This window comes from Canis lupus, chromosome 19 (assembly GCF_003254725.2).
Source record: "Canis lupus dingo isolate Sandy chromosome 19, ASM325472v2, whole genome shotgun sequence".
NCBI lineage: Eukaryota > Metazoa > Chordata > Mammalia > Carnivora > Canidae > Canis > Canis lupus.
In genome coordinates, this window is record NC_064261.1 from 36,935,713 (window position 1) to 36,951,830 (window position 16,118).

At 37.6% G+C, this 16,118-nt stretch overlaps 1 protein-coding gene across 9 annotated transcripts in view; it reads right to left on the bottom strand.

The window, feature by feature from the left end:
• The window catches only part of NCKAP5 (NCK associated protein 5), a 960,379-nt gene that overhangs the window by 430,524 nt on the left and 513,737 nt on the right, over window positions 1-16,118 (bottom strand). For all 9 annotated transcript variants that reach the window (XM_049097384.1, XM_049097386.1, XM_049097387.1 and 6 more), the window contains one exon: window positions 8,834-8,967. In XM_049097384.1, coding sequence (XP_048953341.1) covers window positions 8,834-8,967 — 134 coding nt within the window. The remainder of the gene's footprint in view (window positions 1-8,833; window positions 8,968-16,118) is intronic.

Consider the following 16,118-nt stretch of genomic DNA (forward strand, 5'->3'; position numbering starts at 1 on the left):
CTTTCTGTTCCAGTGAAGATATTCATTCATTCATTCATTCACTCATTCATTCATTCTTCAAGCAGCAAATACTTATTGGATATATACTATGGCAAACATTACTGTTTGTCATGCAAGAAATGTATGGGGGTGTCAGAAAAGTTCTCCACCCTTTAGGCAACAATAACCTTGATCTCTTTATTTAGATTATTGTTAAGAACAATGTTTGGAAACAGATGCTAATTTGCAGAAAATGTGGAGAACAGAAAAACATATTAAACTGTCCCAAGAATAGCAAACAAAAATTTTAAACTGAGAAACTGTAGTCCAAATGCTCTAGGTTCTTCAATAGATATTTGAAAGAAAAGCAAGTGATAGAAGGTAATCTATTTGTCAAAAAAAAAAAAAAAACTAAAATATATAATCAGTTTTATAACAAATAGCCAAGGCTAAACTTCAGTGTCTGGAGATGCACAATAAGTGGTAACATTATTAAAAACACAGAGGTTATTGCTATAAAGGCAGGATATTATTGGGGGAAGTGAAGGTTGAGATTGGGAAGAGACCCCCAGGGTCATTCTGGGTGCCTTGCGGAATTCTTTCTTGACTTGATATTGGTTACAAGAGTGTTCATTCCCTTAGAAAAATAATTCATTAAGGGTGCCTGGGTGGCTCAGTAGGTTAAGTGTCTGCCTTCAGTTCAGATCATGATCTCAGGGTCCTGGGATCATGTCCCACATGGGGCTCCCTGCTCAATGAGGAGTCTGCTTCTCCCTCTACCCCCTCTACTGCCCTGCTTATGATTTCTCTCTTTCACGTGCTCTCTCATAAATTAATTAATTAATTTGGGGAAAAAAGAGTAATTCATTAAGCTAGTTATTTTTGTGTGTGGTTTTCTATATCTATGTTTTGTTTTTCAAGAAGCATTTGCTAACATGGAGTAACTCCTATACATCGATAGTGAGAATGCCAAATTGCACAGCAAATTTCAAAGTAGAAAAAGTTTGGCAGTTTCTTATAAAGTTGAATGTACACTTTCTACAAAACTCTCTAATCTCATTCCTCGTTATCTGCCCAAGAGAAATGAAAACACTGAAACTAGAGCATGAAAGTTCCAAGTTTATAGCAACTTTATACTCACCCCTAACTGGAAGAAACCCACAAATAGCTGAATGGATAAACAAATAGATGCTTTTACACAATGGGATATTACTGACCAATAAAAGGGAATGAACTATTGCCACATGTAACAGCAAAGATGTATGTCAAAAGACACATTGAGTGAAAGAAACCAGACACAGAAAGTGAACTACTTTCTAATTTCAATTATATGATTTTCTGGAAAAAGGAAAACTACAGGGAGAAAAATCAAATCAGCCATTGCCAGGGGCTTAGGATATGGAGTCTTAACGGAGAACAAAAGGAAATAAGGGAACTTTCCAGGCACAGGAAAATATCCTATATTTTGATTTGGTTACATGATGGTATATGCTTGTCAAAACTGATTAAACTGTACACTTAAAAAAATGGATTTTCTGCAGATCTGACCAAAAGAGTGTTTATTATTGAGAGTAAGAATGAATTTAGTTTCCAATTTTAAAATAAAATGGATTCTATATACTGTATGTAATTTTTTTTTAAAGAAAAATAAAGTATTGGGGTGGGGATAGGAACACAGTAAGAGTATAATGGGTAATTTAAAAAAATATTTAGAAGAGAAACTAAATCACTGTTTTTGTTTTGTTGGTTTTTTCTGTTGTTGTTTTACTGATGGCTATTTCTTCAGAGAGACTGTTTAAAACTGAAAACAATTTTGGATGTCATAAAGCTCTCTCTGTTCAGGCTTTTTCCCAAACCAGTTCAAATAAATCCTAAAGCAGACAACATCAGAGCCAAGAGTAATAATGATTATGTCCACTGCAGAGGATCGTAGCTTCCTTTTGCCAGTCAAGTTCCTTGGTATTCAATTTTAGCTGTCCTCTACAGAAATACCTCATCTGGGCTTGGCAGTTTTCTAATCTCAACTTTTCCAGAGTCAAGTAACCAAAATAGACATGGCAAGAGCCCAACCTCACAGAGCTTCACCGTGATCACGGTGAAGTGTGGAGAGCAAGATAGTTCCCTCCAAGTCCCTAACACAAAAGCCTGTTGTTAGAACTTCAAGAAGGCATGGCTACAACAATATAATTATAGTTTCACTTAAGTAATGCGCTTCAGTTGAAATACACTGCCTTTTAAAAACCATAAGAACTATAAAACCATAAGCAATCCAACTTCTAGTTAGAACTGGAGCTAGAATCAGGTCCTAAGAAGCTCCATTTAATAGGATGGTGCTCTTTGAAATAAATTTGGAACTATACTCTGTGTTAAAACTGTTTTTTCTACCAGGGACAAATAGTGGCAATATAACTTCTATGTTTTTCTATTCAAAAACATATAACTTTGTTAAGAATTTATGGAAATTTTGACAATGTCATCATGTCTTATGCAGAAACAGAAATACAAAGGAATTAAGGAATGTTTAGCAGTTAAGTTAGCAGTTGCTTAGGGAGCTGAAAATGGCTTTTTTTTCCCTCTCTCTCTCTCCTCTTATAGTTGGTTTTAGCTTCCCTCTGCTTTGCTCAAGCAAGAGCTTATACACTACATCACTAAGATATAAACTTCTGACATCAAAACATGATCCATATTATGTGAACCAGGCATTTTAAAAGATGCTATTTAAAACCTTTTTTTTTCCATCTGTGTGATTTGAAGAAAATGTATCATTTAAGCAACGTTGCTTTTCCATTTTAAACTTCTAGTAGATTTTCTCAAAGGAGATGAGAGGCCTCCATTTTTACAAAAAGTCTCAGCTAAAATTATTGGTGATAGTGTGGAAATAGCAACTCCAAATCAATAGAAAATTATCCTCTATATTCATCAGGAGGAACAAGGCACTCAGGAGAGCCAGCCCCTGTGATAGGTTAAAGTTGACGAAGGTCTGAGATAGGAACAAATGTAGAAGAGGAGCACAAGAGCTCTGTGCTGTTGATTGTCCAAAGGTCAATCGACAGCTTTTCTCATCTAGTTATGTTTTATTCCTTCTAAAGATGTAGAGAAAATGTTCTTTTAATGTACCTGACAGACACAGAGGCAGAAGGGAATACGTGGGTAGAACATTTAAGGGCATATTATCCTCTTCAACACACACTTATATGCCAGGTGCCTACAGCTTCCAAATGGGCAGCAGAAAATGAACTCTAGGCTTCCATAAAGTCTCTGAGAGCTGATAATGTGAACAGCAACCAGTGAACGAGTTAAGCAGTAAAACCATCTCCATTTACGTCTCCTTGAAGTTCAGAATGCAGCCGAATGCACTTAAGCTTAGCAATCAACTGAGATAGGAGAAATCCCCGTTACAGTAAGCAAAGAAATAGCTCCGAGGCAGCAGATAACTGTGTAGGGAGAGAAGGTCAAAATGGGTGCAGAGAAATTCTGGAGGTAGAGGGGGAAAAGCCTAGTCTTCATTTGGGTGATTTTTAACTATTCTTGTCTATTATGGGTGACAAAGCTTAATCGTTCCCTCTACTTAAATTAACACCGCATGGTATAAATACACACACAAACATATGTGCATGCACATGTGTACAAACACACAAACAGGGAACATTTCAAGGCTGCAGAGAAACACTAATTGATTCCTGATGATGCTTTGGGTGTGATATGGTTCACTATCAGTATCGTTTATAAAATACATCTTCCTGGTGGTGAGACTACCAGGTTGATTCTGATTTACTTTTATTCTTTTTTATTAGATTTTATTTATTTATTCATGAAAGACACACAGAGAGGGGCAGAGCGAGAAGCAGGCTCCCCACGGGGAGCTTGATGCAAAACTCGATCCTGGGACCCCAGGATCATACCATGAGCCAAAGGCAGATGCTCAACCATGGAGCCACCCACACATCCTGATGCAGGTTGATTCTAATTTTTTTTTTTTTTTTTTTAGGTTGATTCTAATTTAAAGCTTCAAACATACTGTAGCACAAAGCTGTCATCTGATAAACGTGTATTGCTAGTAGCATATAGCTAATTTGTGCTAATTTCATCTGGCTTAATTCATGCCTTTGCATGACAACATACCATTAAAAATATGAAGTCTGTCCTGAATTTGAACAAAATGTCGCTTTACTTACAGCTAAGCTATAAATATAGTTTTTTTTCATATATGTACATTAGTCTTCTCTTTCTAGAGTCTCCATGTTTTGAGGACACATACTGTATTCTATCTTCCAGTACACACAATAAAATGTTTGATTAATAAGAGCAGCAGAGGGATCCCTGGGTGGCGCAGCGGTTTAGCGCCTGCCTTTGGCCCGGGGCGTGATCCTGGAGACCCGGGATCGAGTCCCACGTCGGGCTCCCGGTGCATGGAGCCTGCTTCTCCCTCTGCCTATGTCTCTGCTTCTCTCTCTCTGTGTGTGACTATCATAAATAAATTAAAAAAAAAAAATAAGAGCAGCAGCTTTCAGCAATAACCTACACATTGACTGGATTGTTTCAAAAGGAATCAACTCAAATACAGGTGCAAATCCTGCGTGGTTTGCATTAAATCAGTAGTCTGTATTGCTTATTTCTTCACAATCTGGTCCTTCCTAATCATTGTTATTCTACGTCAACAGAGCTCCCCCGGTTGGAAATCATGTTCCTGATGTGCTTGTCTAGGTGAATCTAACTGATGCACAAACACCTCATTCACTCAAGGTAATGACACTGGGGGTTCCAACACTAATCTTTACATAGACGGGCAGGTATGATGTGAGCCACACTCACATCATTAACCTTGGCTGGCTGACATGCACAGTTCAAATGAACAGTTACAGAATTACAGAAGCGTGCAACACAAAGTTAATCCCACATAAAATATGCCCAGCTACGTATACCACTCAGATGACAGGTTAAACAATCACTATGACATCTGGAAAGCATCTTCAATTTGTATCACCAAATATCAAGACAAAGAAGCCCTAATGATACCATTACCTGCCACTCAGTACTAGCCTATTGAAATGTTCCTTCATGTATGGGGAAGATTTCATTTGGAAGTATCTTTTCTTCTCTATATATTTATATGAAAGGTTGTAAATGGTCTGATTCAAGCTTGTTATGGCTGCCTGAATTACTCTCAGTGCAGGTAATTTCTGATTTATGAGCTTAGAGCTGATTATGTAATCTCTGGTCACATCTTTATCTCTCTTTTTTCTTTTATTGCCCAAATTTTGGACCGCTGCTGATCATTACACCCTAATCAGAGGTCAAGAGGGAAGAGGGGATTATAAATGAAGGTTTGGTAGTGACATAAAAGAGAACTACTCTTTCAAACGTTTTTATAGATTTTTATCACCTAAGTGATCCCATTACTCATTACCACAGATAATCACAATGTTCAGGTTTGGCTGGTGCCTTTAAGCCACCAGGCGTATCACCTCACTGTAACTGCATAAAATCAAGCTTTGGACTAAGCCATGCAGCATTGATTCTGACACCTGAACTCTACTTTGCATGTACATCTAATTGTCCTTGCTTCTAACTTCGTTATCTACTTTCCCCTCCAATGCCTCACCTCAACCCTGAATCTCAGACTCCAGAATCTCCTTCACTACCAGTTAGATGCCCCTGTGGCAAAAACACCATCAACTATACTGGGCAAATACTTCTGGGCAGCTCTGCCTCAGCATCTCATGCCTCTTCACTCCAGGTTAATAAAACAAGTATCAGAAAGATGCAGCACGTGTCTATCCAGAGATTCCCGTGAACTTGCTGTAGGGTGCCTGACTTGACAACCATGAGTACTAGAGTTCTATTTACTCATTATCATTTAGACATGAAACCACCATTCTTATTTCATGTACTGTGACATTCAGAAATCCCTTAACTTTGTAGACACGAGTGACATTGCAGAAGTAGCAATACTTCTATGAATTTTTCCTAATCTGCACCATTTTGGACAATTGTCTGTTATATCCTCCAATGCTATCTCTGAAGGGGCCAATGGATGTGTTCTAACATGGGTCTGTTACCAGAGACAATGTTTCTCTCCCTGAGGAGTAGTAGCCTTTGTCTAGGAAATAACAATTACATATGATCTAGTCTGCCAGAAATCTTAGAGCTAAATCAAATGCTCACTCTCAGAAAACATGGCAAGCCATGTAAGTACTATTACTTGTCATACCACCCTTTTGGGGGCTCTTATTTCCTATTTTTATGTTATTAGTCCTATTGTGAAGTTACTTTTTATTGTAAGCAACTTCACATCCTTTGAAAAGATGGGATTCTGGCACTAATTTTCAAAATTAAACTCATCCTATAAGCAATACTCAAAGGAAGTTTACATCTCAAAGAGTCATATACAAAATGAACTCGACTCGTAGAAAAGGAAAAAAATTATGAATATAAAGGTTTTAAATTCAACACAATTATTTGGATTATGGAAATTATTTATGTGAGCAATTAGATGTGGACCATGTCCAAGGGTAATATGCTATATACATGTCCTATAATATGGAGAATTTTACAAAGACTTAAATTATAGTAACAGGATTGTTTAAATAAACATTACCAGAAGCATCGTACAAACCAAAGTTTAAAATGTAAAAGGCCATCAAACATGGTGTAGTGGGCCTACTTAAATTATTGGGTAATTATCTTTTTAAAAAAGTTTTTATTTAAATTCCAATTAGTTATCATATAGTGCAATATGAGTTTCAGGTGGACAATACAGTGATTCCTACACTTCCATACATGACCCTGTGCTCATCACAAGTGTACTTCTTAATCCCCATCATCTATTTCACCCACCCCCTCACCCACCTTCCCTCTGGTAACCATCAGTTTGTTCTCTATAGTTAAGGGTCTGTTTCTTGGTTTGTCCTTTTTTTCCCCTTTGCTCATTTGTTTTCTTTTTTCTTTAAATTTTACTTAGTTAACATACAGTGTAATATTCGCCTCTGGAGTAGAATTCAGTGATTCATCACTTACATACAACACCCAGTGCTCATCACAAAAAAGTGCTCTCCTTAATCCCCATCAGCCATCTAGCCTACCCCCCCCCACCTCCTTCCCTTAACCCTCAGTTTGTTCTGTATCATTAAGAGTCTCTTACGGTTTATTTCCTTCTTTCCCTTTGTGTAATTATCTGTGATATATGCTTTTCCTTACTCCTTTGCTGATTTACATTAGTTGTCTGGCTATAACTGGACTCGAACTCCTTAGTTCCAATGAAGATTTACATAGAGAAACTGATTACAGCAGGAGGAAATGCAGTATGTAAAAACCAACCACTATTTGTTCTACATATAATTATCTTCTCTTTCAGGCTAGGATGTAGCCCTGGCTCTTGTGCAACTCAGACCCATATGGGTATCATCTGATTTATAGCAGATGACCTGGCATCATATAAAAATAATTTACTGTGCCATGTGTCTCACGCCCTGTAAATCAATAGCTTGAATACAGAGACATCTCAATTAGATAGTGCGAGGTAGGGCCGTCTACCTCCTCCTTTCCTGTATCACTAAAATGGCAAACATTACAAAGCAGTGCTTATTTTAGAGCTGCTTCAAAAGTTGGAGGGGGGATATCTATTATTTCCAGTTGGGAGACAAAAAGTGAGAGTTGCCATCAAACAAATGAAAAATTAAACACAAGTTTGTATAAGTAATAGCCTGAGAGGGGTGGGACATGCATTTGTTTAAGTATTGATTGGTACACTTCTTTAGCACCTGTGTATTATCATGGGCTCAGAGAGCGGAAAAGGGCATTAAATTATGACTCTGAATGCAGAGGGGTCATCCATCCTTTCCAACCTGTATCTCCAAGAAGCTTCTAAACCAAAGTCACAGCATTATGGTATTAGTCACAATGAGATAAATCACTGGAGGCTCAACTTCGGTTTCTCCCTGTGACACATCCAAAACTTAAGCTATCATTAGAAAAGCTTCATAATGAGGAAGCCATCACTGATCATATCCAAATCCTAATGGTAAACTAAAGACAAGACCTACATAGATTGATCAGGAAAATTTTAGGGCAACTTCTCAAACTTGATTCAGCCTGGGATCTCATGAAGGAAAAAAAAAAATGAATTTCCTGATTTTGCAAATGGCGAAGTGAAATACAGAAATGAAAGTAAACTGTCCTTCACAGAGTTCCCGTATCTGGTCCCAGGACTGGAAGAGCGCAGGTTTGTGTTTTTTCCATGGAACTGAATAGATTTTAAATAACAGATTAAACCTTCACCTAGCCCCATAGTAACCGTAACTGGAAGCTGAAATATTCTGACTGTGTGGGAATTAAACCTAAAAGCTACTTTTCAGAATGTTCCTTTCAAATTCAAGTTAGGTCTTTTTAAAGGAAAGAAATGAATTGATTTTGATTTTTTTAAACTATTGGTAAATGTTTCCTTTAAGTATGAGTAAGAGCTTACTGAATGATTGGATTCACATTCTCTATCTTCCTTAAAATAGAATTATGATGACCGGAAAAATTTCATCCTCCTGGCTGGCATTTCACAGGATATTCCTATAGGTCACACAGCTACCACATCTTACTGGAAAATCCCTTGGAAAGCCATCAAGGGAAAAAAGACAACCGGATCCAATAAAGCCAAGACTATACTATGTGAGGTGCAAATAGCAAGTTTCAACAAATTGGCCCAAATGCCGTATGATGGCATGGACAGAGGACAAGGTCTAAGGTGTTGGTAAATTAGCTCCTCAATTCAACAAAAGCATTCATAAAGGAAATTCAACCACATGGGCTCTTGGTGCAGGAAGAGATACCCCTCCCGGAACAAGAGGTTCAGTTCAGAACATACCTGGAGAACTGTTGCTGGAGGCCACGCATCTGAATTCTGTTGCGCTCAGACTCCAGTGTCACCTCCTGCAACCGCTTCTCACTCTGAAGACGTAAGTGTCTCTCCTCTTCCAATTCATGCATCAGCTTCTCATGCTATAAAAGGCACAAAAAGGATGACTTTTAAGGAGGTGTTTCTTAATTACTCTAAGAAAAAATAATTAGTAATAGCTGTCAGTTACTAAGTGCTAACTTGGACTTTATATATAAATTAACTTCATCCTCATTACAACCCCATGAAGTAGGTCCTATTACTAACCTCCTATTATAGACAAGAAAACGAAGGATCAGAGGCATCTGAGTAATTTGTCATAAAAACCAAAAGGTAACAGTTTTCAATCCTGGCTGATGTGTCTCTAGTACTCGAATAATTTTCACTAAACCAGGTGGCTTCTTGTGCAGATATGAAGATCTATGACCCAATAATACTATCAAATGTATTACAATTTGAGAAATGATGAGTAAGATCATTAGTCCCTGGTTCAGAATTATTTCATCTCTTCAATCTCTAGTATATATTTTTAAAGGAACAAAAGTGATTTGTGTACAAAGACCCATAATTTCAGCTTAATTAGGCTGTGGAGCTGACAAGAATAAGGTTAAATAATTTGTTTTTATTTGTCCAGTTAGGTTTTTACAGATATAAATAGGCTAAACCACCAACTTTCTTTATTATCCCAGAAAACTAGCTCATTCATAAACGGGAATCAGTGTTTCAAAGAGGACTGGATGACCCAGAATAGATGGTTCCACAAAAACTCACTTCCAGAACCAGTCAAGAGCATGCAAACTCAAATCCCCCTGATATTAACTCATTCATGCCAATGTCTTTTTGGTTTTGTTTTAGTTTTGTTGCTCTACTGCTTTTCTTTTTAAGCATGTCATGCTATTATGGTTATGGTTGCTACTAATGTGAGCACTTTGCATGCAGAATAGATATTCTGCAATAAAAACCAAAGAACAACTCAGTGCCTGACTAAGAATGGCTCACATTCTTACAGGGAAAGAAGGGAAGCAAAGGCTGCAGGCTGCATGATGCCTCTGAACCATGCATTATACAGAATAAAATGCTATCTACTGCATAGGGTGTATTCACCAGAAGTGATAGGAAAGGTGGATTTTCTCCACCTCTAACTCATGGGGGAAAGTTCTCCTGAGGTTCAGGAAGGAAACAATAAACCATAATTTGGAAATAAACCAAGATCTTCTAATATATATATTTACACACACACACATATGTGTGTGTGTGTGTGTGTGTGTGTGTGTGTATATATATATATATATATATATATATATATATATATATATTCTCCTGCCTGTACACCTGTGACCATGCTCTTCCTCCTACTTAACAAGCTCTTTGAAGTCTATTTAAAGCCTAGGGACAGGACACCTGGGTGGCTCAGTGGTTGAGCACCTTCCCTTGGATCAGGTCATGATCCTGGGGTCCTGGGATCAAGTCCCACATCGGGCTCCCTGCAGGGAGCCTGCTTCTCCCTCTGCTTATGTCTCTGTCTCTCATGAATAAGTAAATAAAATCTTAAAAAAAAAAAAAAAAAACTAGGGACACTGCCAGGCTTGGCTTTGAGCAACCTCTCTAGAACTTCCCCATATCACTTCATTGTTCTCTCCCTTCCTTGATTTCCACAGCTGCTAGGCACTTTGCCACCCTGCATGCTCTTACTTACTTTCGTCTATTATTATTTTCATGTGCATTTATTGTGTTTTTCCACCTACATAAACATCTGTTTGAGATTAGGACTATGACTAACATTATATATATATTTTTTGTTATTTATCATACTGGAAATATATTTGCTTATTGATTCTGGAGCTGGCCTTTAGCTAAGTCAAGCCAAACTCTTTAGTAGTTTATTTTTAACCCCCATAAAATCAGTTACTTCTATCAGATTCAGAAAAAGTAAAATCAAAATCAAATCTTTATTCTGTAATGTCCAGCAGCTTTGGAAAAGAAGAAAAACATGGTTTTGTAGGGAGAAACATACTAAATCAAATTTTTGTAGAAATAGAGTGGCAAAAATTTTATTACATATATTTTATATTATTATTAATTTCATTTTAACTTATCTTTCATTATTTATAGTTTATTACATATATTTTACCACAATAAGAAGATAAAAATAAAATTTCTGTTATTACACATAATCAACACTCCTCTCTATATAAACTCATTGGACTAGAAGGAACATCATAAGTCACCTTTATTATAGAATTTGGAAGACTGTGCTTTGATTCCCAAAACAAGTAAAACAGGGATCCCTGGGTGGCGCAGCGGTTTAGCGCCTGCCTTTGGCCCGGGGCGCGATCCTGGAGACCCGGGATCGAATCCCACATCGGGCTCCCGGTGCATGGAGCCTGCTTCTCCCTCTGCCTATGTCTCTGCCTCTCTCTCTCTCTCTGTGTGACTATCATAAATAAATAAAAATTAAAAAAAAAAAAACAAGTAAAACAAATGGTACATGTTAAATAGTTAAAAAGCACATCCTATGAAAAAGGTGACATTTTGCATCCCTTTTTCTTTCACAAGTGAAGAATGTCACATAGATTTGCTCACTGTCATACTGAAGAATCCTCAAAATCTAATAAAGGAGCATATTTTCCATATGAATAAACTTTTCTGTTCAATTTTTTAATGCTTTCCAAATACAAATAAAATGATACCCTCACAATCAGAGAAAGTTCTAGGGAATTCAAAGAGTAATGAGGCAAAAGTTGTTTACTAAAATATATTCCGTTTAAATTGTGTGTATTTCAATTAAACCATCAAAGCTTGACAATAAGCCATGTTTACTTTCCAAACAAAAGGGAAATAATTTTCTTTTACTCAGATTATAAAACATGTATAAAAGTAACAAAAGAAGGTATCAATGGATTGGCCAGATTTTTTTTTTTATTATTTTATTGGTAATAGCTGTATCCTCAATATAAACTGATTTGTCCCCCAAGTAATTTTTATTTTATCCCACAGGTTTGCTCTCTACCTTTTATAGCATGGAGAGTGAAAGGGATTGAGAAATGCAGAACAGTTGAGTGTTATTTATAAGATGCTGCTCAGTACTAAGGAGTAGTAAGTAAAAAACAATGTGAAATCTAGGTTGCAGATCTGATGAGGTCAAATTTCTATGACATCTCTCTTTCCATTGAATCCCTGGCTGGGCTGGCTTTAAGAAGCCCTCTTTAAAAAATTATGAGTGTTTTTCTAAACTCATTGGGGACCACAGTTGTATTTCTCCCAGTGTCTTTAAGTGAGTTCACCTCTTCCCCTTCTTCTCATTGGCTTCTCCTACCAGTGTACCCAAACTGCTTCAACAGGAATACAAACACTGGCTCCTGGGCTGAGTCCACATGATGTGAGGCACGTCTTTATAAGGACACTTCACCACACTACAGCACCCCTTCCTTTTAGAGTCATGGGCTTTACTTTCATTCAAAAGGCAAGTGTATGCAGTTTTCTCAACAAAAGCTGACTCTGTGTGGGTGAACTTTCAACCCTGTGTTCTTCCACAATTGATGTCTCTACCTCTGAAATAAGTTCTATGAGAAAAATCTAGAGTTAGAGACCAATTCACAATTTAGAGAATGTTTCCACCTTCATTACTTCATCTAGCCCTCAGGATAGCTTGGCAAAGTCGATTGTTACCAACCTCATTTAAAGATAAATGAAATAGTATAAAGACAGGGACGATGCTTGCTCAGGGTTCCACTGTTAGAAATGACAGCTCTAGGAGCAAAACCAAGTTTTTCTAACCCCAAGTCCCACCCCCAAACCCTACCTTTTTTTTTTTTCTTGTTAGGCTAGTCAGTTCTCCTGTGTGTGTGTGTGTGTGTGTGTGTGTGTGTGTGTGTATACATGCCACATCTTCTTCCATCCATCCTGGAAATGTAGATTGTTTCTATATCTTGGCTATTGTAAGTAATGCCACAATAAACAGGAGTGCACACATATTTTTTTTCATTCATTCATTTATTCATTCATTCATCCATTCATTTATTGATTTAGTATTGATTGAGTTCGATTTGCCAACATATAACACCCAGTGCTCATCCCGTCAAGTGTCCCCCTCAGTGCCCATCAACCAGTAATCCCATATCTCTACCCACCTACCCTTTCACTACCCCTTGTTTGTTTCCCAGAGTTAGGAGTCTCTCATGTTTGTCACCCTCTCTGATATCTCCCACTCATTTTCTCTCCTTTCCCCTATAATCCCTTTCACTATTTCTTATATTCCCCATATGAGTGAAATCATATGATTATCCTTCTCTGATTGACTTACTTCACTCAGCATAATACACTCCAGTTCTATCCACATCGAAGCAAATGGTGGGTATTTGTCATTTCTAATGGCTGAGTAATACATAGACCACATCTTCTTTATCCATTCATCTGTCGATGGACACCAAGGCTATTGTGGACATTGCTGCTAGAAACATTGGGGATGCAGGTGTCCTGCTGTTTCACTGCATCTGTATCTTTGGGGTAAATCCCCAGCAGTGCAATTGCTGGGTTGTAGGGCAGATCTATTTTTGACTCTTTGAGGAACCTCCACATAGTTTTCCAGAGTGGCTGCACCAGTTCACATTCCCACCAACAGTGCAAACAGTTCCTCTTTCTCCACATCCTCTACAACATTTGTTGTTTCCTGCTTGTTAATTTTCCCTATTCTCACTGGTCTGAGGTGGTATCTCATTGTGGTTTTGATTTGTATTTCCCTGATGGCAGGGATGCGGAGCACTTTCTCATGTGCTTGTTGGCCATGTATATGTCTTCTCTGGTGAAATTTCTGTTCGTGTCTTTTGCCCATTTCATGATTGGATGGTTTGTTTCTTTGCTATGGAGTTTAATACGCTTTTTAAATATTTTGAATACAAGCCCTTTCTCTGACAGGTCATTTGCAAATATCTTCTCCCATTCTGTAGGTTGTCTTTTAGTTTGCTGACATTTTCCTTTGCTGTGCAGAAGCATTTTATCTTGATAAAGTCCGAATAGTCCATTTTTGCTTTTGTTTCCCTTGCCTTCATAGATGTATCTTGCAAGAAGTTGCTGCGGCCAAGTTCAAAAAAGGGTGCTACCTGTGTTCTGTAGGATTTTGATGGAATTTTGTCACACATTTAGATCTTTCATCCTTTTTGAGTTTATCTTTGTGGAAGGTGTAAGAGAATTATCCAGTTTCATTCTTCTGCATGTGGCTGGCTGTCCAATTTTCCCAACACCATTTGTTGAAAAGACTGTCCTTTTTCCAGGGGATAGTCTTTTCTGCTTTGTCAAATATTAATTAACCATAGAGTTGATGGCCCATTTCTGGATTCTCTATTCTGTTCCATTGATCTATGTGTCTGTTTTTGTGCCAGTATCATACTATCTTGACGATCACAGCTTTGTAGTACAGCTTGAAATCCAGCATTCTGATGTCCCCAGCTCTGGTTTTCTTTTTCAATATCCCCCTGGTTATTCAGGGTCTTTTCTGATGCCACACAAATCTTAAGATTATTTGTTCAAACTCTATGAAGAAAGTCCATGGTATTTTGATAGGGATTGGATTAACTGTGTAAATTGCCCTGGGGAGCATTGACATTTTCACAATATTAATTCTTTCAATCCATGAGCATGGAATATTTTTCCATCTCTTTGTGTCTCCTCAATTTCTTTCAGAAGGGTTCTGTAGTTTTTAGGGTATAGATCCTTTACCTCATTGGTTAGGTTTATTCCTAGGTATCTTGTGCTTTTGAGTGCAATTGTAAATGGGATTGATTCCTTAATTTCTCTTTCTTCAGTCTCCATGTAGAGAAATGCCACTGATTTCTAGGCATTGAATTTGTATCCTGCCACACGTCGAATTGCTGTATGAATTCTAGAAATCTTGGGGTGGAGTCTTTTAGGGTTTTTACGTACAGTATCATATCATCTGCAAAGAGGGGGGGTTTGACTTCTTCTTTGGCAATTTGAATGCCTTTTATTTCTTTCTGTTGCCTGATTGCTGAGGCTAGGAATCCTAGGACTAAGTTGAATAGCAGTGGTGAGAGTGGACATCCCTGTCGTGTTCCTGATCTTAGGGGAAAGGCTCCTAGTGTTTCCCCATTGAGAATGATATTTGCTGTGGGATTTTCATAGATGGCTTTTAAGATGCTGAGGAATGTTCCCTCTATCCCAGTACTCTGAAGAGTTTTGATCAGGAATGGATGTTGTATTTTGTTAAATGCTTTCTCTGCATCTATTGAGAGGATCATATGGTTCTTGTTTTTTCCCTTGTTGACATGATCTATCACGTTGATTGTTTTACGAGTGCTGAACCAGCCTTGCATCCCAGGGATAAATCCCACTGGTCATGGTGAATAATCTTCTTAATGTACTGTTGGATCCTATTGGTTAGTATCTTGTTGAGAATTGTTGCATCCATGTTCATCAGGGATATTGGTCTATAATTCTCCTTTTGGTGGGGTCTTTGTCTGGTTTTGGAATTAAGGTGATGCTGGCCTCATAAAATGAGCTTGGAAGTATTCTGTCCTTTTCTATCTTTCAAAACAGCTTTAGTAGAATAGGTATTGATTCTTTTTTAAACGTTTGATAGAATTCCCCTGGGAAGCCATCTGGCCCTGGACTCTTGTGTCTTGGGAGGTTTTTAATGACTGCTTCAATTTCCTCCCTGGTTATTGGCCTGTTCAGGTTTTCTGTTTCTTCCTTTCCAGTTTTGGTAGTTTGTGGCTTTCCAGGAATGCGTCCATTTCTCCTAGATTGCCTAATTTATTGGCGTATAGCTGCTCATAATATGTTTTTAAAATAGTTTGTATTTCCTTGCTATTAGTTGTGATCTCTCCTTTTTCATTCATGATTTTATTAATTAGTCTTTTTGTTTTTAATAAGGCTGGCTAATGGTTTATCTATCTTATTAATTCTTTCATAGAACCAACTCCTGGTTTTGTTGATCTGTTCTACAGTTCTTCTGGTGTCTATTTCATTGAGTTCTGCTCGAATCTTTATTAACTCTCTTCTTCTGCATGGTGTAGGTTTTATTTGCTGTTCTTTCTCGAGCTCCTTTAGGTGTGAGGTTAGCTTGTGTATTTGAGGGTTTTTTTCCAAGTTTTTTGAGGGATGCTTGTATTGCGATGTATTTCCCTCTTAGAACTGTTTTTGCTGTATCCCAAAGATTTTGAATGGTTGTATCTTCATTTTCATTAGTGTCCATGAATCTTTTTAATTCTTCTCTAATTTCCTGGTTGACCCATTCATC